The 27,569-nt window shown below is 46.4% G+C and overlaps 1 protein-coding gene across 1 annotated transcript in view; it reads right to left on the reverse strand.

Annotated features, from left to right (window-relative positions):
• Nucleotides 1–27,569, reverse strand: part of LOC137436337 (protein mono-ADP-ribosyltransferase PARP6-like) — a 110,707-nt gene that overhangs the window by 26,417 nt on the left and 56,721 nt on the right. The window contains exons 10-14 of the mRNA XM_078783324.1: nt 14,974–15,018; nt 13,735–13,827; nt 13,382–13,474; nt 12,802–12,936; nt 8,457–8,522 (exon numbers count right to left, since the gene is read on the reverse strand). Of these exons, the coding sequence (XP_078639450.1) occupies nt 8,457–8,522; nt 12,802–12,936; nt 13,382–13,474; nt 13,735–13,827; nt 14,974–15,018 (432 nt within the window). The remainder of the gene's footprint in view (nt 1–8,456; nt 8,523–12,801; nt 12,937–13,381; nt 13,475–13,734; nt 13,828–14,973; nt 15,019–27,569) is intronic.

The following is a 27,569-nucleotide window of genomic DNA, read 5'->3' on the forward strand; positions in this document are numbered from 1 at the left end:
AGATATTGAGTTTAATGCAGAATGAGGAAATGACGTAAGGGTTTCCATCCGTGACAATCGCGGATTCCCCAGTGAGGGAGTTTGTTCCAGAGGCGGGAGAAAAGAGGAATGAAGGAGTGAAGGTGAGCAGAGAGTCTTGATTTTGGCAGTTTAACCATAAGAGGGTTGCAGGCAGATCTTGTGCGACCTGTAGGAATATTTGCGGGACAGAGCCCAGAGAGAGCTGGGGGGGGGGGGGCAAGGCCAGAGAGGAGTCGGTAGAAGACGGAAAGACCACCAACCTGCCTGCGGTGAGTGAGTGAGAGGCCCTTGGAGTTAGCTTCATCGCGGGAGATTCCAATGATTCTGAATGCTTTGGTTTCAACAGCGTGAAGACGAGCTAGGTGTGAGGCAGGAGCACCAGCCCAGAGGGGAGAGCAGTATTCCATTGAGCTGCGGATGAAAGCCTTGTATGTGGTGAGGAGCTCAGGTGTGCCAAGGAAGGACTTCGCACGACGGAGGATGCCCAGTCGGCGACTGACTTTGGAGGCCAGATTTGAAATGTGGTTTTCCCAGGAAAGATCATGGCAGATAGTGAGACCCAAAAGCTTGAGTGACAGAACTTCTTGGAGAGGATTATTCAGAAAGTGGATGGGAGGGTTGTCCAGTCGGTCTTTTCGGAGAGACATCGTAAGAGTGTGAGATTTGTCAGGATTGAAAGACATGTTCCATTTGTTTGCCCAGTCTGATTTTGTCCAGGTCTGCAGAGAGTGAGGAGGCTGCAGACTGCCGATCTGAGGGATGAGGAATGGAGCGACAGAGAGTAGAGTCATCAGCAAAGAGATAGAGAGGATTTTCAAGAGAGTCAGAGAGATCATTGATGAAGACCAGAAAAAGCACAGGGCCCAGAACACTGCCTCGGGGAACTCCAGCCTGAACAGGAAGAGGAGATGAGAGAAACCCATTCAGGGCCACACGTTGACTATGACTAGAGAGGAAGTCCGCCAGCCATGCGTGGAGATTTCCATGGATACCAAAAGAGGAGAGTTTGGTGAGCAGAGCGGGGTGCCAGACCGTATCGAAGGCACATGATATGTCAAGGGAGACAGCTCTAATTTCCTGTTTGGCATTGAGGACCTCCATCCATTGTTGAGAAAGCAGAAGCAGCATGTCCAGAGTAGAGTGACAAGGTCTGAAACCAAATTGATGATCAGAGATCAAGCCATTGGAGAAGAGCAAAGATTTCATATCTGAAGCAATGATGGATTCCATGACTTTGCTGATAATTGGGAGAAGGCTGATTGGTCTGTAGTTGCTGGGACCTGTTTTTGCACCTTTTTGTGCAAAGCGGTGATGTTGGCAGATTTCCAAGCAGATGGCAGATTACCTTGAGCAAAAGAGAGGGTGAAGAGAACAGAGAGAGGGAGTGAAAGAGCGGAAGAACAGGATTTTAGGACCCGTGGGCTGATGCCGTCAGGTCCAGTTGCAGAATCAGAGTCGAGGGTTGACAGAAACTTTTCCACCTTGTCAGGAGGAAAGGACACGGAGTCCAGGAGCAGCAGGGTACGACTGGGTATGGTGGGTACAGAGAGGGATGGGTTTGGGACACAAGATTTAGAGGCAAACACAGAGTTGAGGCATTCAGCTTTTTCACGTGCGGAATCAGCCGTGTGGCCGTTTGAGGTGAGGGAGGGGATGGAGGGGGAACAAACACCAGAAACAGATTTGACCAGATGCCACCAGGATTTGGAAGAGGGAGACAGATAAGAGAGTTCTGTCCTGAGAACGGAGAGATATTGTTTCCTGGCTCTCCTGAGGGTGGACACACACTTGTTTCGGGCTTTGTGAAAGGAAATGAGATTTCCTTCCGTTGGATTTGCTTTCCAGGAGACAAAAGCAAGTCGTTTCTGGGCAATAGCCTCACCACAAGATTCCGTGTACCATGGACGGGAGGAAGGGTATGACAACTGAAGACGAGATGGGATAAATCTGTGCATGAGAGAGAGCAATTTACTTTGGAAGAATTCCCAGGATGAGTTGATGTCAGAGGCGGTAGAGATGGGAGACAAGTCCAGATGATTGATGGCTGCTTGAAGACCGTGCCAGTTGGCCTGAGTGAAATGCCAGACTCGTCGACGCTGAGGAGGCTCTCTGAGAATGGTCAGAGAGATGTCCACTTTAACAAGCACATGATCAGATGAGCCGATTGGAGCAGAAGAAGAGCAGCAGACATTTTCAGGGAAGTTAGTCATAACCAAGTCCAGAAGAGAAGATGCTCCGTTGACTGAGATCCGGGCCGGGAAATTGACAGATTGTGTCAGTCCCAGTGAGTCACAGAAGTCCTTTGCTGAAGAGCCATGGCTGGGGAGAGAGGTACCCACACCCAGCCAACTGGCATGGTGACAATTGAAATCACCACATATGAGGAAGAGAGAGTTGGGATGGGTAGCTAGAAGTTGGTCCATATTATCAGACAGCGAGATGTAGATGGAGTCATCACTGTTTGGTGGACGGTAGAACACACATATGAACAAAAGGTGGCTGCGAAGGGGAAGCCGTAGCCAAAGGTATTCCTGGGGGTGAGGTGGAGAGAGGGCAGTGCAGGGCGAGTGAGGAAGAGTTTTTTATAAAGATAGCAACCCCCCCCCCCCCCCTCCAGGACGAGGCTCAGGTCTATCATACCGGAGGAGGGAGTAACCGGGGAGAGATAGCAAGGAATCAGAGACATCATGAAGGAGGAAAGTTTCTGTTAAGCAGATCACGTCTGGTTTGTCAGAAGCAACCTGTATGGAAAGATCAGTCAAGTTTGAGCGAAGGCCCCGGATGTTTGAGGTCCATACTGTTAAAGAAGAGGAAGGGGGAGCATCGGATACAGAACAGGGGGGGGGGGGGGGGGGAGCGGTAAGGTAAGATGTGGAAGAGGAGGAAGAGGTAGGGAGAGCTGTTGAAGGTGTGTCAGAGATTTCAGAATAGCTTGGAGAAAGGGAAGAATGGGGCGGACAAAAGGTTTGATGGTGATTGGGTGAGGCGCAGTGAGGTGTTATTTGAGGAGGGGGAAGAGTGAGGCAGAAGGTTGAGGGAGATGAAGGTGAAAGTTGGAAGGGGGAAGAAGCGGGGAGGATGCTTTGAGGAGGAGGGGTGAGAGGGGAGTTTAGGAGGGAAGGGGCAAGGGGGGAAATCTGAAAGGGATGGGTGATGGGGAAGATTTGAAAGAGGTGGGTGATGGGGATGATTTGGAGGGGAGGGGCAAGGGGGTAGATTTAGAGGGGAGGGGTGATGGGGAAGTTTTGGAGGGGAGGGGTGATGGGGAAGATTTGGAGGGGAGGGGCAAGGGGGAAGATTTGAAAGGGATGGGTGATCGGGAAGATTTGGAGGGGAGGGGCAAGGGGGAATATTCGAAAGAGATGGGTGATGGGGAAGATTTGGAGGGGAGGGGCAAGGGGGTAGATTTGGAGGGGAGGGGTGATGGGGAAGTTTTGAAGGGGAGGGGTGATGGGGAAGATTTGGAGGGAAGGGGTGATGGGGAAGATTTGGAGGGTAGGGGTGATGGGGAAGATTTGGAGGGAAGGGGGTGATGGGGAAGATTTGGAGGGGAGGGGTGAGATTGGATTTTGAAAAGTGTACGATTAATGGGAAACGAACATTTATTGCAAAATGAGTTTCTTGAGACCTTCGAGTCAAAAATACGTTTGAGGACGCTGAAGGATGGGTGGAGTTCTGGAGAGTTTAGGGAATGTATGAAAGAGGCACTGTAACTGTAAGAGATGGAATTTTTTTTTGGAATCAATAGATTTGGTGAGCAAGTCGAAAGCATCCTTTTATAGAAGAAGAAGAAGAAGAAGAAGAAGAAGAAGGTGTTATAGTATATGACAGAATACAGTTCTTCAGGGGACAGTTGAAACATTTTTTAACGACGTGAACACGTGATCACGAACAACATGGTCGAAGAACGAACAAACAAATAAGAACGAACAACGGATAAGAACAGAGAAGGGAATATTGTTTTTTTTTTTTTTTTTTTTTTTTTTGAGTTGAGATGAAAACAGAGACAGAGACCGAACGTGAAACATGAAAAATAGAGACCGAAAGTAATTGCGAGCGCAATCGAAGAACCGCTGAGACAGAAACAAAGCCTCAAGCCAAGGTCAGACACGGTAGCCTACTAGTACTACACAAGGCCTCAGAATACGCGACACGAACTAACCGACGATTCTCTACACAGGTATGAAAAACCAACACCAAGAATACTATTAAAGACACACCAATAGTTACCCAAACCGAAAGAAAGATACAGTTTCGACAAAAACACAATTGGGATTTAAAAAAAAAATTTTTGTATACTGAATCGAGGCTCGTGAAAGAGCTAAAAACTTAACTTCGAAAGCGTGCGCGCATGGACAGCTTTGAAGAGACGTGACCTCCAATCTTGCGCATGCGCCAAAATTCATATCTGATAGCTAACGAATGGGTATTGACCACAACAAAATCTGTGTTAAGGAGGTTTATGGGAGGGGCAAGGGTTAACCCAAACCCCCCCTCTCCCCCCCGTCTGATCACAACTTTCATCGCCCATGATGTACCAATGTTCGTTCACAGCATTAAAAAATATCAGGGTGTCAGGGCTTCTGTGGGGGGTTTGAGTGACTTGCTCCTGATCCAGGTGAGCTTCATGACCCATGTACCTATATTTTTGATTTGTTATGTGTTTTTGTTTTGGGCCTATGTTTACCTGCACCACCAAAGGTGGATGGAGGTTATGTTTTCACCCCTGTTTTGCTATTTCTTTGTCTGTTTGTCTGTCCGTTTATGAACAATATATCTCGAAAAGTTGTGGACGGATTCAGACGAAATTTGTCAGAGATGTAGATGTAGCGTATGTGACAAGGACAAAATGATTACATTTTGGTGAAGATCCGGATTCGGATCCGGCTGCTATAATTTTTTAAGTGATTCTTCACCATTGGGAGATGGTGAAGCCAAAAACCAAATAGGGCCAAAATATGCTGCAAGGACCAAAATATGCAGATAGGGCCAAAAACACTACATGTCAGGATATCTCAAAAAGTTGTGGACGGATTTGGACGAAACTTGGTGAACCGGTTGGGTGTCTGACATGAACAAATAGATTCGATTTTGGTGAAGATCTGAATATGGATTTGGACATGAGAATTAGTTAATTTTTTCAGTGACGATTCACCATTGGGAGATTGGGCTGAAACCAACATATACTTTTTCTATCTTTATTTCCACATCGTAACCCACAACTTCCATGTGAAAAATAAATTCTACAAATTTCAGAAGATTTATTAAAATTACAAAACTAAAATATCTTGGTTGGATTAGTGTCCCACACCCTGAGTTAATACTTGGTGGAAGCACCTTTGACAGCAATTACAGCTGTGATTCTGTTGAGATAGGTCTCTACCAACTTTGCATACCTTGATTGGGCAATATTTGCCCATTCTTCTGTTCAAAACTGTTCAAGCTCAGTCAAGTTGTGTGTGGAGCATTGATGGACAGCAATCTTCAAGTCATTCCACAGATTTTCGATTGGATTTAGGTCGGGGCTCTGACTGGACCACTCAAGGCCATTTATCTTTTTGTTCCTTAACCACTTCAGTGTATCTTTGGCTGTGTGCTTCAGGTCGTTGTCATGCTGAAAGGTAAACTTCAGTCCCAATTTCAGCTTTTTTTTGCAGAGGGCAGCAGGTTTTCCTCCAGGAATTTTCCATATTTTGCTCCATCCATTTTCCCTTCTATCCTTACAGGTGCCCCGGCTACTACTGATGAGAAACATCCCCATAGAATGATGCTGCCACCACCATGCTTCACAGTGGGGATGGCGTTCTTTGGGCGATGTGCTGTATTGAGTTTGTGCCAAACGTAATGTTTTTCATTCAGACCAAAAAGTTCCATAAAAAGTTCCAATCCATAGTTCCAAAAAGGCCTATAGCTCTTTGAAAGTTGCCATTGGCCTCTTGGTAGCCTGATCAGTCTCCTCCTTGCTTGGTCATCCGGTTTGGAGGGACAACCTGTTCTCGCCAGGGTCTTTGTGGTGCCATACGCCTTCCACTTATTAATGATTGCCTTGACTGTGCTCCAAGAGATATTCAAGGCCTGAAGCACAACTTCACCTGCAGTAAGGATGTTTGATCGTATTGAAACAGTTGGCGATGTATTCAAGTGTTTGAAAATGAATACTCAGTATTCAAGTGGGTCATCATTTTTTGTCTTCGGACCCAGAAATAGCAAGGAACTGTGATACAGAAATAGACCACTGTTACGGATTTGTCACTTCCGTTGTTGTGGTTCTCATCCACTGTAAACATTTTTGGTTGCATGTACTATTGTTGTTATCGTTTAAGTGAAATAGAGATTACTGTTTTCAAAAGGTAAAAGAAGTTAGTGTTTTAAAAAGAAACCGGAAACCGGATCGGGAACCGGACGACGAAGAGAAAAGAAGAAGAGGAAAAAAAGAGGCGGAGCAAGTGAGGTCGGAAAAGGATCCGAGCTGCGTTGAGGTTTGGAGCAAACGTTGGCGAACGGGAGTCACTAGCGAACTTTGGGGTTTCCTGGGAAAGGGATTCCTGCGACAGAGTTGTTTTCGCTGTGACAGATAAACCTGCGTGACAGGTTTTGCGGTTGATTCTGAAGAGAATCATTGGAGTGCCGTGACATCTCGAGAATGGACCGTTGGCCATTTTGCCTCGCGCTTGATTTCGCATCGCTCCAGGTTTTTCACCTCGCTTCAACCATTTCACCGCATCCAGATGTTAACCTGGTGTGTGTGTGTAACGTGGATTTCGAGTGGGAATCTGCGGTTCGCCGTGTGGGGAGCCGTTGAACATCCATACCCGAAGGTGTGATTTCCCAGTCGCCTATTGAGGACACTTTTGCCTATCTTTGGCAGTGTGACTGTCAACCGAGTGGGATTCTGGTCTCGATACAACATCGTTCTGACGATCACTGGAGCATGGATCGATTTTGGTTTGAAGCTGGGACAGAGACATTGGAAATGTTCTTTTCGCTCACTTGGAGCTCAGCGAGTTATCTTGTACCAAACTGATGGTACCATCATAGGAATGATATATTGGTTGTACAACTGATTAATATTATTATTGTACTGTTATTCTTGTGTGACCTTAATACAATACTTGTTTGTTGGTAACAATTGGTGTGGTTTCACCATTGATCTTTGACACACAGAATAACACATCTTTCTGCCGTGACTCCTCTCAGGGCTCGGAGGTACACCGTGACCGGGGTTTGGGGAGGAGCACGTAACACCACAGACATGGTCCAGGAACCAGCCTCGAGGATAAAGCCTCTTGGAGGTTGTGAATGAAGCCTTTCGGAAGGTGCGTAATGAGCCTGTCTGTGAAAAATCACTAATTTGTTCAATTTATCAAAAGGGTTTAAACAAGCCAGACAAGTCAAAGGGTAGGGGGCACACAAATAGTGGTCACACAAATAGGACGGATGAAGTTCTTTCGCTTTTTTGCAACTTATCTCGTGGATGGTACCACAAATATAAAGTCACATTGGCAGGAGTTGCGACCGTTAGTGTAACAACTCGAGTAGATTGAGTGGCAAGAAATTGCAAGGTTTATGATGAGTACAAAAGGTAGCACCGGGGTTAGAGCCCCTGATCTTTCTCATCAAGGTAATTCTCTTACTGGCAACATTGATAACAAGATGTTTAATGATGGACAATCCTTCAACCTTGATGGGAGGGATTGTGCTGAGGGCAGTATGGGCGTTAGTCATAACACTTCCGGACTTCTTACACCTTGCAAGACTTCTTACACCTTACAAGACTTCTTACACCTTACGAACTTCTTACAAGATGATCGATCACCATTGCAACTTTTAATGTTCGGCTGCTTTTATCAAGTCATAAACAACGTGAATTTGAGCAACAGAGTCTTGCTGTTATCTGCATACTGAATTAATGAATGAATGAATGAATGAATGATCGTTTTAAGGCCATTTTTCCTGCTAGAGCGGGGGTTAGCCTTGCGGGCCCCATGACGATCATGGTTCCCTGTTTGAGGCAATGTTTTTATGGCCGGATGCCCTTCCTGACGCCAACCCTTGGTCGCCTCTTACGATGTGCAGGGATACGGTGTACCTATTCTAAATCGGGGTACACACCATGATCATTCATCCCAGCAAGCTGGTACTCAATTTGCTGACCTCAGAAGGATGACAGGCTGAGTCAACCCCCCTGGCATTAATTCATCGATCGATCGGGATTCGAACCCAGGATCCTAGGATCCCAAGCAGGGACCCTAACCGCTAAGTCAACACCAGGCTTGTATGTTATCTGCATACTACGCAACATTATCTACCATCACATGCTCCTTTGATGCTTTCTGCTGGCTCTGTTGTGTATTACGGATGAAAAATAACAACAAACATTTTGAAAATGTTCCAGCAAACTTGAGCAAGTCAGGAAAACTTTCAAAATCACATACCTGTGCCATTTTCTTCGGTGATGGAATTCTACAGAGAGTTCTAATGACCTTTTTTAAATTTTGAATCTGCAAACAAAGCAGAATTCAGTGTTAGAATGCAAACATTCCTGTTTGAAGTTTGAAGGAATTGGATTCAACAATGATTGCATGCATATTGGACTAATGATGATAACAACCAGATGGTATTCATAGAATACTTACCATGCACAGTCAACTTGGTGTGACCCAACTCTTCTGTTTTTGAACATTTTTTTTCTTTGATCCAATATGGCTACCAGGCCACGTGAGCGATGACATCATAAATTAATATTTTCTAACATAATTATTGCAGAGATCATGCCCAATACATTTCAAACTGATCAAACGAGGCGTTGTCCCTGTCGAATTACGACATAATTGTGGCACCAATCACGTCATCGTTAACGACACCTATTCCCCACATGGAGTTCTTTACAATGAGCCATGTTTCAATTGTTTGCATGTGGCGGTTTTGGAGATATGGAGGTGAAAAATGTTTAGATTTTTCCAAGATGGCGCCTGTACCACATGACCTATTGGACTAATGGCATATTGGACTAATGATGATAATAACTAGATGGTATTCATAGAATACATACCCTGCGCAGTCAACCTGTTGTGAGCCAACTCTTCTGTTTTTGAACATTTTTTTTTCTTTGATCCAACTTCCAACTTAAATACCAACTTCTGTCCTGGAAGTCCTTGGTGTCCTTGTGTTTTATACTTCTCCCTCCCCACCCCTCCCTCCCCTTCCCACGCCTCCTCCCCCCAAGCCCTCTCCCTTCCACACATCTCCCTGCTCTCAAATGTTGTTTGTGTGCTTCCCCTTCTCTCCCCATCTTGTCTTCCGCTCCCTCTTTTTATATATTTTGTTTGAATGGGCGATTTGTTTGTGAAGTAAATGTTAGCTCTTTCACGAGCCTCGATTCAGTATACAATAAAAAATAAAAATAAAAATCCAATATGGCTGCCAGACCACATGAGCGATGACATCATAAATTTATATTCTCTAATATAGTTGTTGCATAGATCACGCCCAATACATTTCAAACTGATCAGACCAAGTGTTGTCCCTGTCGGTAGTGACGTCATAATGATGGCACCAGTGACATCATCGTTAACAACACCTATTCCCCGTATGGAGTTCTTTACAATGAGCCATGTTTTAATTTTTTCCATTGAACGGTTTGGGAGATATGGAGGTGTAATGTTTTTCCAAGATGGCGCCTGTACCACGTGACCTGTGACGTCATAATAATGATTAAAATATTCTACAGGAGAAGGCACTCCTATGGTGAAAATTTCATGTCAATCGGACCAACGGTTGCCGAGAAAATGTATTTTTAAAATGCAGACATACGGCACACGTTACGTACGTAACTGAATGCTTAACCTTACTTTTCGCTTAGCAGGCGCAGGGTAATAACTAGAACTGCCGCTTCTAACTGTGAGCAGTTATATCGGGTTTTGAATGATGCTAGATCCAATGCCAATGCCATCCCATCACGATGTCATCCCATGCCACACACGTTCCAATGGTGATGCCATCCCATGCCAACCATTCCAATGGCGATGTCATCGCATGCCACTCATTCCAATTAGTGGGGCGGCTTAGCCCAAATATTCAAAAGAATTGTGCATTTTGTGATACAAGCACCAAATTTGGCACAAATGTACATTAATATGTTGCGAACATTTTCAGATATTGGGCCACTTGAAATTCCGTAATTTGTTTTTTCAAATTTTTTCAAATTTCGTAATTTCAAATTTTTCGGGTGACACCGTCACAATTTCGGTCTTCGAGGCCGGCCGATAGGCAAAGTGTGACCGGAAGGGACGAGGTTCTCCTGACCACGTGGCCCTCGATCTGGGAAGCGAGAGGCGTTCCATTAGTGGACGCGCCCCTCACGCCCGACTTTTGGGCGGCCCCGGCAGGCCGTTTGTTTTGACGTTCCGTGACAGGCCCCGCACCCCCACCTCCGGGCCGACCGGAAGCTTGTGCTGAGTACATCATACCTGAACAACTCAGTGAGGCAGAACACAGCAGTGCACACCAGGGTGACCCCTTCAGTGCATAAACCAATTAACCTGTCCACTGCAGGGCATATAGAAATGAAGTTATTTTCTGCATATAATAATAATATAAGTTCAGTTCTATATAACAATTTCTGTTATCACCACTACCACTACAACTACCACTACTACAAGCTTTGTCTGGAATTTTGTGGACTAACAGACAAACAGACATACAGACAAGCTGGGATCAAAACATTACCTCCTTCCACCATTGAGTGTAGAGGTAAACATCATGGAAATTATATCATGCCCTAGATTTAATTCATGCTTACCCGTGTATTTGCTTCACTGGTTCACAAGGTCTTTTGCATACATGTAATTCAGACTCTCATCTTCATTGCTGACCACACAATGTTCGCAACATATTAATGTACATATGTGCCAAATTTGGTGCTTGTATCACAAAATGCACAATTCTTTTGAATATTTGGGCTAAGCCGCCCCACTATATCGGCCGGCCTCGAAGACCGAAATTGTGACGGTGTCACCCGAAAAATTTGAAATTACGAAATTTGAAAAAATTTGAAAAAAAAAATTACGGAATTTCAAGTGGCCCAATATCTGAAAATGTTCGCAACATATTAATGTACATTTGTGCCAAATTTGGTGCTTGTATCACAAAATGCACAACAGGTTTGCTATGCTGCTACACTAAATGGCGAAGTCATCCCATAACCACCCGTTCCAATGGCGATGTAATCCAATGCCACCCATTCCAATGATGAAACTATCCTATGATGATGCCATCCGATGCCACCCGTTCCAATGGCGATGTCATCCCATGCAACCCGTTCCAATGGCGATGTCATCCCATGCCACCCGTTTCAATGATGAAACTATCCTATGATGATGCCATCCGATGCCACCCGTTCCAATGGCGATGTCATCCCATGCAACCCGTTCCAATGGCGATGTCATCCCATCCCACCTGTTCCAATGATGATACCATCCTATGATGATGCTATCGAATGCTGCCCGTTCCAATGGCGATACAATCCCATCATGCTCGTTCCAATGAGGATGCCATCCTATGATGATGCCATCCCATGCTGGCTGTTCCAATGACGATGCCATCCTATTGTCATTTTTATCAAGCGATATTTCTCACGGCTAGTCAATGCGTGTGATCCTTGCGTGCGATCACCCCGTCACCCCCTGCGTGCGATCACCCCACCCCCTACGTGTGATCACCTCCCCCTCCCCCCCGCTATCACCCCCCACTCGCTATCACCTCCCCCTGCGTGCCGTCAGCTCCCCATGCGTGCCGTCAGCTCCCCCTGCGTGCCGTCACCTCCCCCCTGCGTGCCGTCACCTCCCCCCTGCGTGCCGTCACCTCCCCCCTGCGTGCCGTCACCTCCCCCCTGCGTGCCGTCACCTCCCCCCCGGTGTGCCGTCACCTCCCCCCTGCGTGCCGTCACCTCCCCCCTGCGTGCCGTCACCTCCCCCCTGCGTGCCGTCACCTCCCCCCTGCGTGCCGTCACCTCCCCCCGGTGTGCCGTCACCTCCCCCCTGCGTGCCGTCACCTCCCCCCTGCGTGCCGTCACCTCCCCCCTGCGTGCCGTCACCTCCCCCCTGCGTGCCGTCACCTCCCCCCTGCGTGCCGTCACCTCCCCCCTGCGTGCCGTCACCTCCCCCCTGCGTGCCGTCACCTCCCCCCTGCGTGCCGTCACCTCCCCCCTGCGTGCCGTCACCCCCCCCTGCGTGCCGTCACCTCCCCCCCTGCGTGCCGTCACCTCCCCCCTGCGTGCCGTCACCTCCCCCCTGCGTGCCGTCACCCCCCCCTGCGTGCCGTCACCTCCCCCCCTGCGTGCCGTCACCTCCCCCCTGCGTGTTGTCACCTCCCCCTGCGTGTTATCCTCTCCCTTGTGCAGTGTGTGCGATATGAGAGGGTGAGGAGTAGGAAGGGAGAAGATTTCGGTGTTGAAGTCACATTTTACATTAGGTGTAATTACGCATTAAAAACTATTTCCCATTTACATGCACATGCATTCACATGTTATCAGAAGTAAATAAATTGTGTAGATGACATCATTTCTGGATCTGATGAATTAACAGAAGCTATTTTGTAAAACTCTATGTGCCACATCTAACTCAAGATGTTCAATGTCATACACGTCTACTCCCATGGGATCCCCACAGGTGCCACACGGGTATTTCGTTCCAAAAGAAAGGTTTGTTAAAAATTTGATGATAAAAGCTCAAATGGTAAAAAAAAGTTAAGGCTTGGACACGTGCACACATATCTACTCACATTCCTGGGGTAAAACGCCAGAATGTTGGGCTGTGTTGGGCAAGCAATCCTCGGATACTGGAAAACTTCAAATGCATCATCGGTTGTCAAATGATCAAATGCAAAGAAAGCTGTTGCAAGGAGAAGATCGATCACCTGTGAGAAACAGACAAGACAGAATTATAAAAGATACCATGGGCAGGAGGAAACAACCTCTTTTTTTTCAGCTCGTCTACGACAAAGTTGAGCTGAGCGACTACGACAAAATCAAGCTATATTTCTCACGGCTAGTCAATGAAATGTTTCAAATGTTTCAAATCCTCCACAAGAAACTAAATCTTTAACTTCTCACTGCATCTGGGTCCAAAATTCCTCTTTGTATTTCCTTGAAATGTTACTTCAGCATTCATTTTACAAAAATGACGTGCAGGACAAGGACATCAGGAGACGTCGGTGTACATTTGAACGAATGCATTGAGATCATCACACAATGCACATATCCATTCATTCGATTTGAATCTGGGCTCTCAGCACGCCAAATAGACAAAGCAATGTTTGTGTGTGTGAGTTGCAGATCGAAAGTGGAAGAAAATGTTCTCACTGGAGCACTAGTTGACACTTCGATTTCCACCTTGGGAGGATCTGTCATTCCTTTCCATCTTGCATAGCAGAAATCTCTGATGCACAATGTGGACTGTACAAATCAGAAAAGAGAAGGGAAGGAACAAAAGGTTTTCATTCGAAAGGTATCCTCAAAAAATAAAAACATACACCGGCTTCCGGGAATCGTTAGCTTTCCAAATCATTAACGAGTTGTGGCCACATTCTCATCACTTTGTTGTAGGTTCTAAAAATCAGTATTACTCGGCCTTTGTTTGAAAAGGGAAGTGTGAGTGAAATGAAATTGTGAAACAAAATGGAGTCGATAGCTTTAAAGTCATCCGATGTACTAACCTTCAGCACTCCGTCCACGGAGATGTATGGAGCATCAGACAGGACATGGAGCCCGCTTAGCGCTTGAGCATTTCGCATGACATGGTATATTACCTGCGAGGGCAGCAGAATAAAGTTATATGTACAATATGCTCATGACAAACATTATGGCCCACGAGTGCTTCGGTAAATTACTGATTGCTCAGTTTGATAATCAAAGTATCTATTTATTTATTTTAGATCGCTTTCCACACTCTCACCACAGTCCGCTCCTCACGAAAGAAGCCCATCTATTGGACCCAACGCACTCCCTTCCAGCAAAGAGAGGGGATTTCCACAAGGTGGACTACAGGGAATGACAGATGACAATGTGGCCACACTTCCTGCCCCAGACTCCCTCAACATCAAGGAGGCATATCTATATTTTTGTGATGGGATCAGTGCGGCCTCCAAGTCCATAATTCCCCGTGGCTGCCACGCAACATCCATACCAGGCTGGGTTCTCGAGTGCGAAAAGCTCCATGATGCCTTTATCGATGCACCTAACGAAAAGGAAGCCTCTGATGTCGCATCAGTCAAAATCCCGATTGGATGAACTTTGCAAGTCACGATGGGGAGAAGCTGTTGAAAGCATAAATTATATCCACTCAAACCGCAAAGCCTGACAGCTGATCAATCACGTGACTGGGAGAACAGCAAAATGACGACCCTTCCCTGTTACTCCAAATTTAATTGCCGCACTCCCGTTAGGCCCAACAAACCTGTGCAATGGTTGCTCACATATGGTTGGTTGCCCATGCTTTATCCACCATAACATCAAACAAGAAAGCAGCACGTGCCATTTTTCAAGTGTTTGGTATGACTCGGCCGGGATTCCAACCTCCGACTTCACAGACTCAGAGCGGATGGGTCTGTAACCATTTCACCAAAGTGTCTGGTGATTGGGTCTGGCATTTACCTCGATGTTACTTAACATCTCTACCCTCCAACAATAAATTCACAAACTAATATGCTCTATTGTTCCAGAAACACATAAATTAATGCATTATCCTAACTGGTGTTCTTTCCAAATCCACAACGAGACAAAAGGCAAACAAATCATCACTGGTCACTTCGTGTTGTATCTTGTTTCACCTCGAGACAAAACTAGTTTGGAAAAGAAATGCAAATGCACCAAGATATACAAAAACAAACAACCTTCACAAGGAATCAAACAAGTTAAAGGAATCACACCTTCATGAACCAATGATGGAAGCTTACCTCCATGAGGATTCCCTGTTCTGATAGTGGGACAAACCCAGAATCCTGAAAGACAAACAACAATAGAAAGGTCATAAAAGATAGGCAGATTTATCGTACTCAAGTCATTGAACATCAACAACAAGATTGAAGGAACATCCATTTTTATCGTTATCCAATTGTCGCTGAACAACTCTGTTGCTCTATCTCACCCTCTACATTCTCTTCACCCTCTCTTTTGCTCAAGGTCATCTGCCATCTGCCATCAGCTTGGAAATCAGCCAACATTACCGCTTTACACAAAAATGTGCAAAAACAGATCCTTGCAACAACAGACCAATCAGCCTGCTCCCAATAATCAGCAAGGTCATGGAATTAATCATTGCTTCTGACATCAAATCTTTCCTCTTCTCCAATGGCTTGATCTCCGATCATCAATTTGGATTCAGACCAGGTCATTCCACTCTGGACATGCTGCTTCTGCTGTCTCAACAATGGATGGAAGTTCTCAATGCCAAACAGGAAATCAGAGTTGTCTCCCTTGACATATCACGTGCCTTCGATACAGTCTGGCACCCCGCTCTGCTCACCAACATCTCCTCATATGGTATACATGGAAACCTCCACACATACCTTGCAGACTTCCTTTCTGGTCGCAGTCAACGTGTGGTCCTGAATTGAATTCTCTCTTCTCCCCTTCCTGTTCAGGCTGGAGTTCCTCAAGGCAGTGTTCTGGGCCCTGTACTTCTTCTGGTCTTCATTAGTGATCTGTCCGACTCTCTGGAAAATCCTCTCTATCTCCTTGCTGATGACTCCACTATCTGCCCCTCCATATATCATCCCTCAGATCGGCAGTCTGCAGCCTCTTCACTCCCTGCAGACCTGGACAATATCACAAACTGGTCAAACAAGTGGAACATGTCTTTCAATCCTGACAAATGTCACACTCACTTTGTCTCTCCGAAAAGACCGACTGGACAACCCTCCAATCTACTTTCTGAATAATCCTCTCCAAGAAGTTCTGTCACTCAAGCTTTTGGGTCTCACCATCTGCCATGATCTCTCCAAAACCACATTTCCAAGCTGGCCTCCAAAGCCAGTCGCCGTCTGGGCATCCTCCGTCGTGCAAAGTCCTTTCTGGGCACTTGTGAGCTCCTCACCACATGCAAAGCTTTCATCCCCATCTCAATGGAATACTGCTCTCCCCTCTGGGCTGGTGATCCTGCCTCACATCCAGCTTGGCTCCGCGCGGTTGAAACCAAAGCATTCAGAATCATGAGAATCTCCCGCGATGAAGCTGATTCTGAGGGCCTTTCTCTCTCTCACCGCAGGCAGGTTGGTGGTCTTTCTGTCTTCCACTGACCGACTTCTCCCTCCCCGGCCTCGCTCCCCGAGCTCTGTCTGTGCTCTGTCCCCCAAATATTCCTGCAGGACGAACAACATCTGCCAGCAACCCTCTTCTGGTAAAACTGCCAAAATGAAGACTCTCTGCTCACCTTCACTCCTTCATTCCTCTTTTCTCCCACCTCTGGAAAAAAGTCCCACACTCTCTTCAATCCCTGTCTTCCCTCCAGGTCTTTAAAACAGCTGTTCTCCACCATCTCTTATCTTCCCCCCTCCAAAAATCTTTTCCACCCCCGTTAAAACACCCCAAATCCACCTCTTTAAATCCCCAACTTATTTTCTGAAATTCCTAGAAGTGTTCATTTGCTCTATATCGTGTACCCCTTCCTCCTCCCTCAGCCCTCCCCCTTCCACAGATCCACCGCCGTCCCTGTTCTCTTCTGTTGTTGTGCTTGTGTGCTTCCCTCTCTCCCCCTCTTATCTCCCGCTCCCTTCATTGCATGTTTTATGTGTCTGTGCATGTTTTCAGGTTCAATGTGTTAGCTCTTACATGAGTCTCGATTCTGTATCCAAAATAAATAAATAATAATAATTAAGGTCCATCGAATTGGATTGTACTTCAGGGAAGTATACCGATCCACAGGTGGACCTTGTGACTGATTGGAGTTGAAACGCAGGTGGACCTTGTTTGCAAATCAAAGTGGAACTGTGAAAAGTCTTTGTGGAGAAGCATGAGCAAACTTTCTTCTTCATACAACATTGAATAACTGATATCTCAGAAAAGACAATGATTTGGAACAAAACCTCATTGTTGATGTTATATTTGAGACAGTCCCCCCAAAATAATCCTTTGCATGGGTGGAAGATGAAAAAAAAAAATGGGGAAACAAGTACAGCAAGGCTGCATTGACATCACTTTCCAGGTGGCAATCACATTACAGCAACTGGTCTCACACAGGCAATCAGCAGTGTCTTGAGACTCGTTGCCAAGCCACATGAAAGCTTAGTTCATGCTTCCTTTGCCTGGGCATTTATCAATGTTAATGATTAAAACGTTTTTGTCCAAGTCAAATTTTTATTGACTTGCACTGGCTGGATCCTTGGCAATCTTATACTTGGTGCGATAAGTGGTTTGGAAGCAGATGCAAAACTGACACAGACATTGGATCTGATATCGAAATCGACACAGATTTTAATGATCACTAACTTATTGAGCTTCGTCATGATACTCCGACAACACATTGGACATAGCACTGTGTAGAAATGCAAGGTAGAGTTGAAACTCAGCAGAGAATGAATTGTCCACAATATGACATCATCATCATACTAAAATACGCAATTTGGCGTCTGTCTGTCTCTTGATGTTGACCGTAATACATTCGGTCATAACTTATCCAATCTCAACCAAACTTGACAGGAGGATTAAGGGTTACACAATATAGGTTGCACACCCTCCCCCCCCCCCCCCCGCCCCCCCTTCATCCCAAGGGGGTTTTCCTCGTTAATGGGGATGCGTGTTGAGGTGTATATCTGTGTTAAGATAGCTTTATCGTGACGTTTTTCCAAGGCTGCTTCTATTGCTGGGGACCTGAGGATGTGCCTTTTCAAGGTTTCATATTAATCGGACAAGTAGTTACCGAGCTATGGCGATTTAGCCGTTCGCCGTTCGTTTTGCCTTTGGGAATGGACCAAACCATTTCATGTAAATAGAGGGGGGGGTTCTGTGGTCGTTACTGGCTATGCGAATGGACCAAACCATTTCATGTAAATAGAGGGGGGGGATATAATTTTAGATATATATATAGTACGGGCATGCCCTAGTAATATTAATGTTATTACATACTAATAACATCTCCCCCTCCCCAAGGGCTTTTTACTCCTTGAACAAATGCCGTTTATAAATGCATCGTTTTGTGGGAGCACCGGGCACCTACCAGAAGTAAAAATATTATAAACCACAAACTCGTTTGATTACCTTTTTAAACACTTGCGAATGCTGTTCAACACTAAACTTAAATAAATTTGGAGGAATCTTGACATCTGTGGGACAAATGTCACTTACGGAACTGAGTGAAGATCTACTGCAATCTATATACGCAACAAGGATAAATAACATGACCTTTCCTGCCGCTAACGTGGCGTTTTTCGAAGGCCGCTTCGGATAACAAAAGTAATGAATAACATTTGTGATAATAGTAGTATGTGAACGTGGTTGGATGTCAATGAAAGATAGTCTGTTGGGAGCCGTTGGTGAGGTATGTGGATGGACAAAAGGACCACCGAGGCACTCGGAAACATGGTGGTGGGATGAGGAAGTTGGAAAGAGGCTTGCCCAGAAGAGGAAGAAGTTCAAGGAGTGGTAGAAGGCGAAGGGTACGGGAGCAGAAAAAGCAGAGCATGAAAGTAATAAGGCAGCCAAGAAGGCTGCAAAGAAAGAAGTAGCAAAGGCGCAGGAGGCATGTAGGAAAATGTTCGGAGAACGCTTGGATTCGGAAGAGGGTCAGAGAGCGGTATTCAGGATTGCAAAGCAGATAGCGAAAGAGAGGTGTGATGTGATGGGGGTGAGTTGCTTGAAGGATGAAGTGGGACAAATCGTTGTGGACCTAGATGGAATTAAAGGAAGATGGAAAAGATATATGGAAATGCTGTTGAATACAGAGAATGAATGGGATGGCAACATAGAGAGTAACACAGTTTTAGGACCGGCAGAAAAGATACCCGAGGAGGAAATTGAGGAAGCGATAATAGCAATGAAGAGTAGAAAAGCGGGAGGGCCGACGGGAGTTGTGGGAGATATGTTGAAAGCAGCAGGAAGTTGGGGTGTGAAGAGAATGACAGAGATCTGTAATTTGGTGGTGAAAGAAGGCCGCATTCCAGTGGATTGGGAACTGAGTACCCTCGTCCCTCCATACAAGGGGAAAGGTGACCCTCTGGAGTGTGGCTCGTACCGAGCGATAAAGTTATTGGAGCATGGAATGAAGGTATTGGAAAGGGTGTTGGAGAGGAGGATAAGGAAGAAGGTGAAGATCGACGAAATGCAGTTTGGATTTATGCCAGGAAGAGCAACGACAGACGCGCTCTTTATTGTGAGGCAGTTGCAGGAGAAGTATATGGAGAAGAGGAAGAAGTTGTTTCTTGGGTTTGTTGATCTGGAGAAAGAATTTGATAGGGTTCCACGCGAAGTATTGCCATGGGCATTGAGGAAGTTAGGAGTGGAGGAATGGTTGATCAGAGCAGTGATGGCAATGTACAAAAGAGCGCGCACAGCTGTAAGGACGAAGGACGGGAGCAGTGGTGAGTTTGAGGTGAAGGTGGGAGTGCATCAGCGGTCGGTACTAAGTCCACTACTATTTGTAGCTGTGATGGAGGTGCTGGCTCAGAACGTAAAGGAGGGTTTACCATGGGAGTTGTTGTATGCAGATGATCTGGTGTTGATTGCGGAAAGTATGGATGGACTGAAGGAAAAGATGAACAAGTGGAAGGAATGTATGGAGACAAAAGGTCTGAAGGTGAATATCGGAAAGACGAAGGTGATGGCAAGTGGTAAAGCATGTGGTGAGGTGGAAAGAACTGGGAAGTGGCCATGTGCTGTGTGCAGGAAGGGTGTCGGAGTGAACTCCATTCAATGTTCAATGTGCGCTGAGTGGGTTCATCAAAAATGTAGTGGTCTGAGAGGGTCATTAACTAGTGTGGCAGCTACATTCAAATGTAAGGTGTGCACAGAGGGAGCTGCAGATGGAGGAAATCCTTGGCAGGAAAGCTGCTTTTGGGTCTCACTATCTGCCATGACCTTTCTTGGGAAAACCACATTTCCAAGCTGGCCTCCAAAGCCAGTCGCCGACTGCGCATCCTCCGTCGTGCGAAGTCCTTCCTCGGCACACCTGAGCTCCTCACCACATACAAGGCTTTCATCCGCAGCTCAATGGAATACTGTTCTCCCCAATGGGCCGGTGCTCCTGCCTCACACCTAGCTCGGCTTCACGCTGTTGAAACCAAAGCTTTCAGAATTATTGGAATCTCCCGCAATGAAGCTATCTCTGAGGGCCTTTCACTCACTCACCGCAGACAGGTAGGTGGTCTTTCTGTCTTCTACCGACTCCTCTCCGGCCTTGCACCCCCAGCTCTCTCTGTGCTCTGTCCCCCAAATATTCCTACAGGTCGCACAAGATCTGCCAGCAACCCTCTGATGGTTAAACTGCCGAAATCTCGGCTCTCTGCTCACCTTCACTCTTTCATTCCTCTTTTCTCCCGCCTCTGGAACAAACTCCTTCACTTCCTTCAATCCCACTCCTCCCTCCAGGTCTTTAAAACAGCTGTTCACCACCATCTCTTATCTTCCCCCATCCAAAACCTTGATCTTTTCTACCCCCGCTAATTCACCCCAGATCCATCTTGTTTGAAATTCTAACTTCTTTCCTGGAAGTCCTGGCAGTGTCCATATGTTTTATACCTCTCCCACCGCCCCCTTCCCATGCCCCCCCCCCCCAAAGCCCTCGCCCTCTCTCAGATCTCTCGATGTCTCCATGTCTCTCGGTCCCTGCTCTCAAATGTTGTGTTTGTGTCCTTCCCCCTCTCTCCCCATCTTGTCTACCGCTCCCGATGTTATATGTTTTATGTGTCGGTTTGTCTTTCTGTGTGATTAATGTTCGCTCTTTCACGAGCCTCGATCTTGTATACAAAACAAAAAAAAAACAAAAAAACATGTTGAGTTGGATCTTGGAGACGGCGTGAAGCTGGACGGTGTGAAAACATTTTGCTACCTTGGAGACATGCTGAATGGAGAAGGTGGATCAGACTCGGCAACGGTTGCTCGAGTGAGATGTACATGGAAGAAGTTTCGGGAACTGAGTGGCGTGCTGACGAGGAGGGGAGTGTCGTTGAAGCTGAAGGGAAAGGTGTATGCTGCATGTGTGAGACGTGTTATGATTTACGGGAGCGAGACATGGGTAATGAACGTAGAGCAGCAACGAAGGCTGGAAAGGGTGGAAATGCGAATGGTTCGGTGGATGTGCGGAGTATCGTTGAGAGAGAGAAAGACAAATGATGAATTCCGAAAGATGATGGGAATAGAGCCTGGGATTGATGCTGTGAAGAGGAACAGGTTGAGATGGATTGGTCATGTGTTGAGGAAGGATGAAAGTGACTGGTTGAGAAGAGTGATGGAAATGAATGTAGAAGGAAGTAGAGGTCGGGGAAGACTGAGAAAGACTTGGTTGAAGATGGTGGAAGAAGAAATGCGGGTAAGGGGGTTAACAAGGGGAGATGCAGAAAATAGGGCAAGATGGAGAAGATTGTCATGGGGACCGCAAGGCTAACCCCCGCTCTAGCAGGGAAAATGGCCTTAAAATGCATGTTGTATAACAGCATAATATTAATGTTATTACTACATAATATTGTCGTGGGGACGGCTCTCAGTTAAGACAGAGTGTCCACAGATGGAATTGAGCTTACTTTGAGGCGTTTCCAATTGATGGCGGATCATACGCGATATGGAATGAAGAATGCCGACTTACCTTCACGGACGCAGGCATCTTCACCCCTGCAAACAATATTAAACTCACACGAACATGGAATTTAGAATGTTCAAAAGGAATATTTATTAACAGAACCCAATAACAAAGGATGCGACGATAGCTAAATCCCCGAATGAGTGCTCCGACACACAGATTTGCACACGGACTGGGGAAGAGAACAAATTAAAGGAACTGTTGTGTTTGTGAATGCGCATCTTATCTCTGTCTGCAGTCGTCCCAGCCCCAAACTCGCCGTCCGGACGCGGCTCCATGCTTGGCAGGAAGGAGGCCTCAGTCCACCTCGTTCGCGCGCTGCCAGTCCCCAATGAGCCACCCCTTCGCCCCGGTCCCGTCCACCGGTGCGCCACAGGCCTTCCGCGCAACTCGACCGGGTCGTGTCAGCTCGCTCCTCCAGCCGTGCCAGGATCCGTCCACATCCTCCTGGACTCGGTTCGGAACCGCAATGCACCCACTTTTCAACAGGGAAGAGAGAGAGTCGAGGGCGAAGTTGGCGAAAAATGGTAAGCGGTCGAGGGAGCAGAATCACAAGGCAGCAAAGAGAAAAGGGGTCCGGCAGGAAGGAGGCCAAAACGAGAAGTAGAAAACGCCGGCGAGCGAGTCGTTTTGTCACTCGCGGTGTGACGTCAGAGCTCTCTCCACCAATGGCCGCGTCACTTCTGTCTCATGCCATCGGTCGCTCTCCAATCAGTTCTGCCGCTTCCTTCCAGTGATGTCATCTGCCCATCAAACCCTTGGTGTCAATCAATCGTGAGGTGGGCATGACCTCAGCCTGCCTGCTCGATGCTCCATCGCCATGGTGGCGTACTGCGCGGCCGCTTGGGGTTTGTTGTTCCGGTCAGTCATTGTGAGGAAAGGGGGGGAGGGGGGAATGAAATGAATGTGTGCGCTAATGGGGCATAGCTAATGCGTGTGATGTGCTGCCATACGGGACAGATCGATGATCACAAGGTCTGACACACATAGGGGAATTAGCTCAGTCCCGAGTCTACCTATCACCGGATCATCCTCGTATGATCACAGGTACACACTTAATCCAAAATTCGGGCTAGACAGGTCCTCTACTTATTTACATCGAGATGGTTCTAGCTACCCACAACAACCGGAGCATGAAACCGATAGAGATCTACCTAAATCTATATATGCCCGACACACCGACATAACAATACTTATGCCAATAATATCCCACTTCCTCAAAGTCTGTTTCCTCTTTGGCCAAATTCCATATTAACGTGTCGTTGCATGGCGGCAATGGCCTTTACCAGAAGTAAGAATACAAACCAAAAACAGGGAGGATTACTGTTTGAAACATTTGCTCATGCTGTTTAACACGAAACTGAAATGGAGGAAACCCGGGGCGTGTTCAGTTACCAAGCAGCTTTTTTAATATATTTTTTTATTTTTGAAAACAAGATCGAGGCTCGTGAAAGAACGATCATTTATCACACAAAAAAAATCAGACAGACAAAACATTTCATAAGGGGAGCGGTAGCCAAGATGGGGAGAGAAGGGAAAGCAGAAACACAACATTTGAGAGCAGGGACATCGGGAGATCTGTGGGAGCGAGAGGGCTTGGGGAGAGGAGGCATGGGAAGGGGGGGGGGGGGGGTGGGAGAAGTATAAAACACAGGGACACTGCAAGGACTTCCAGGAAAGCAGTTGGGATTTCAAAAACGTGGATCTGGGGTGAAATTAGTGGGGGTAGAAAAGATCAAGGTTCTGGATGGGGGAAGGTAACAGATGGTGGGGAACAGCTGTTTTAAAGACCTCGAGGGAGGAGTGGCATTGAAGAGAGTGAGGGAGTTTGTTCCAAAGGCGGGAGAAAAGAGGAATGAAGGAGTGAAGGTGAGCAGAGAGTCTTGGTTTTGGCGGTTTAACCATAAGAGTGTTGCAGGCAGATCTTGTGCGACCTGCAGGAATATTTGGGGGACAGAGCCCAGATAGAGCTGAGGGAGCTTGGTGGATAGGAGTTGGTAGAAGACAGAAAGACCACCTACCTGCCTGCGGTGAATGAGTGAAAGGGCCTCGGAGTTAGCTTCATCGGGGGAGATTCCAATGATTCTGAAAGCTTTGGTTTCAACAACGTGAAGCCGAGCTAGGTATGAGGCAGGAGCACCGACTCAGAGGGGAGAACAGTATTCCATTGAGCTGCGGATGAAAGCCTTGTATGTGGTGAGGAGCTCAGGTGTGCCATGGAAGGACTTCGCACGATGGAGGATGCCCAGTCGGCGACTGGCTTTGGAGGCCAGATTGGAATTGTGGTTTTCCCAGGAAAGATCATGGCAGATAGTGAGACCCAAAAGCTTGAGTGACAGAACTTCTTGAAGAGGATTGTTCAGAAAGTAGATGGGAGGGTTGTCCAGTTGGTCTTTTCGGAGAGACATAGTAAGAGTGAGATTTGTCAGGATTGAAAGACCTGTTCCACTTGTTTGACCAGTCTGTGATTTTGTCAAGGTCTGCAGAGTGAGGAGGCTGCCGACTGCCGATCTGAGGGATGAGATATGGAGTGGCAGAGAGTGTAGTCGTCAGCAAAGAGGTAGAGAGGATTTTCAAGAGTCAGAGAGATCATTGATGAAGACCAGAAAAAGCACAGGGCCGAGAACACTGCCTTGGGGAACTCAAGCATGAAGAGGAAGGGAAGATGAGAGAACCCCATGCAGGGCCACACGTTGACTACGACAAGAGAGGAAGTCCGCAAGCCATGCACGGAGATTTCCATGAATACCATAGGAGGAGAGTTTGGTGAGCAGAGCGGGGTGCCAGACCGTATCGAAGCACGTGATACGTCAAGGGAGACAGCTCTAATTTCCTGTTTGGCATTGAGGACCTCCATCCATTGTTGAGACAGCAGAAGCAGCATGTCCAGAGGAGAGTGACCTGGTCTGAAACCAAATTTATGGTCAGAGATCAAGACATTGGAGAAGAGGAAAGATTTGATATCAGAAGCAATGATGGATTCCATGACTTTGCTGATAATTGGAGAAGGCTGATTGGTCTGTAGTTGCAAGGATCTGTTTTTGCACCTTTTTGTGTAAAGCGGTGATGTTGTCTGATTTCCAAGCTGATGGCAGATGACGTTGAGGAAAAGAGAGGGTGAAGAGAACCGAGAGAGGGAGTGAAAGAGCGGCAGAGCAGGATTTTAAGACCTGTGGGCTGATGTCGTCAGGTCCAGTTGCAGAATCAGAGTCGAGGGTTGACAGAAACTTCTCCACCTTGTCAGGAGAAAAGGAAAAGGAGTCCAGGAGCAGCTGAGTACGACTGGGTATGGTGGGTACAGAGAGGGGTGGGTTTGGGACACAAGATTTGGAGGCAAACAGAGTTGAGGCATTCAGCTTTTTCACGAGCGGAGTCAGCTGTGTAGCCGTTTGAGGTAAGGGAGGGGATGGAGGGGGATCAAACACCAGAAATAGATTTGACCAGACGCCACCAGGATTTGGAAGAGGGAGACAGGTTTGAAAGTTCAGTCTTGAGAGAGGAGAGATATTGTTTCCTGGCTCTCCTGAGGGTGGACACACACTTGTTTCGGGCTTTGTGAAACGAAATAAGATTTCCTTCCATTGGATTTGCCTTCCAGGAGGTTAAGGTTGTTTCAGGGCACTGCCTCACCACAAGATTCTGTGCACCATGGAAGGGAGGAAGGCCATGACAAATGAAGACAAGATGGGATAAATCCGTGCATGAGAGAGAGAGAGCAGTTTACTTTGGAGGAATTCCTCGGATGAGTTGATGTCAGAGGCAGTAGAGATGGGAGACCAGTCCAGATGATCGATGGCTGCTTGAAGACCATGCCAGTTGGCCTGAGTGAAATGCCAGAATCGTCGACGCTGAGGAGGCTCCCTGAGCATGAGGTCAGAGAGACGTCCACTTTAACAAGCACATGATCAGATGAGCCTATTGGAGCAGAAGGAGAGCAGCAGACATTTTCAGGGAAGTTCGTCATAACCAAGTCGTTCCTTATCAACGGTTTTGAATGGAGTGCTTGCTCAAATGATTAAACAACTTGGCGAGCGCTCTCCAAGAAACTTGGTAAATGAACACACATCCATTGTTCTTGAGGCACGATCGTAGATCTACATAATATCACAGAGGAATGACCCCCTTCTTGCCGCTCCCGTTGGGAACGGGTGTATTGGTTTTGTAAATTACGGATTAATTCACGACTGAAAATGGTAATCAAAAGTCAAAGGCCAAATGTCCATTGTGAGGATGTGTAGAAACATTCAACATTCTCAGCCTTTGCATTCTTGAGATATAGAACAGAGTATTTTTGTGTCTTCAGAAAGTGCGACTGCAAACTGATATAACTGGGACAGAACGAGTAATGGCTCTCTTTTGGTTTCTTTGCAGGTGTCTGAATGTAAACCTAGACAGATACATGCAGTGGATATCTCGTTGTTTTCATTCATTCCTGCACAAGTCATTACAACAGCGAGGTACAAGTGCTCAAAATCCTCGCTACCTGAAATAGCCAGATCGTTGCCATAGTTGGGGCAATTTTTTTAAATGGTTGCAGAATTTGCAAAATTAGTTGCAATATTCATTAAAATGGGAGGTTTTTTCTTGTCTTGCATGCTTCCATTAAAGTTACTTTGGCTTCATCTTCCCCTGATATGGATGAATAGAGCATGCACATGAACCTTGCCAATGTCCAAATGTTCAACATGCCAATCAATAAACATCTGAAAATCGTCATCTGACTTGTATCTTCAATATCTGTGTGGTCCATCGACACTCAATGTGAACACGTCTGCCAAACTTGGTGTCTCCCTGAGATCGGGCACCCACGCCACACTTAACCCATCCAAATCCACTACCGTCCCATCTTTACTCACGCTTCTGCTACAACTCCACATGGTCGCAGCTTTCAATCATGCTGTAACAACCTCTGCTGTCGCCGCTAGACTTAACACTTGGCGTCGTGATTTTTTCTGGAATGCCCCTTTCATTTAGGATTTTTTTAAAGTCACTAACTCGCAGATGTTGCTAGTTTGCGCCATCAGAAGCCATTATTTGGTGTGTGTTACATTGGTGATTGAAGTGCAGCACCAGTGATCAATATGGGGTGCATGTAGATTGTAACTTGCATTGCAAGTCCAGTGTGTATGCTATAAGCCCGAATGAATGAAAGCACACATCTTGTGGTCTTGCACGTAGACCTGAGCGGAGGTGTGCAGGATGACTAGAGCTCGTAAAAAATGTATAGTTTCAACGATGGTGGTGATCTGGCTATTTCATGTAGCATGATGCCTCGTTTGATTGGCATTCCAATTTTCTGATGACAAAACATGAGGCATTCCTTATTGGCAATGGAGGCAAACTTTGCAATTGATTGGTAAAACAGAGGTCATTGCTATGGTGAGGCCGATCAGTTCAAGAGATACTTCAAAGGCTTTCCCATGTATCCCTGTGACTCTTGTGAAGATGTTTGTTAAATGTCCCGTTCGACGTTGTATTTCTCAGACGTGACGCAGAGAGAAATTTGTATATCAGTTCATCGACGTCATCATACAATATGTGCTGTGACTAATTATATTGGGAGTTTTTTTTTTTTTTTTTTTTACTCTTTCCGAAGAAGTTATTAGCAAAATTACAGCTTTCCATAATTTGGGATTCTGTTAAAAAAGAATGTACAATAAACTTGGGTATCCCGAATTAACTTCCGGTGTGTACCCCGGTTTAGAATAGGTACACCGTATCCCTGCGTGTCGTAAGAGGCGACTAAAAGGGTTGGCGTCAGGAAGG

The sequence above is a fragment of the Myxine glutinosa genome, chromosome 8 (genome assembly GCF_964187855.1).
Source record: "Myxine glutinosa chromosome 8, kmMyxGlut1.1, whole genome shotgun sequence".
Taxonomy (NCBI): Eukaryota; Metazoa; Chordata; class Myxini; order Myxiniformes; family Myxinidae; genus Myxine; species Myxine glutinosa.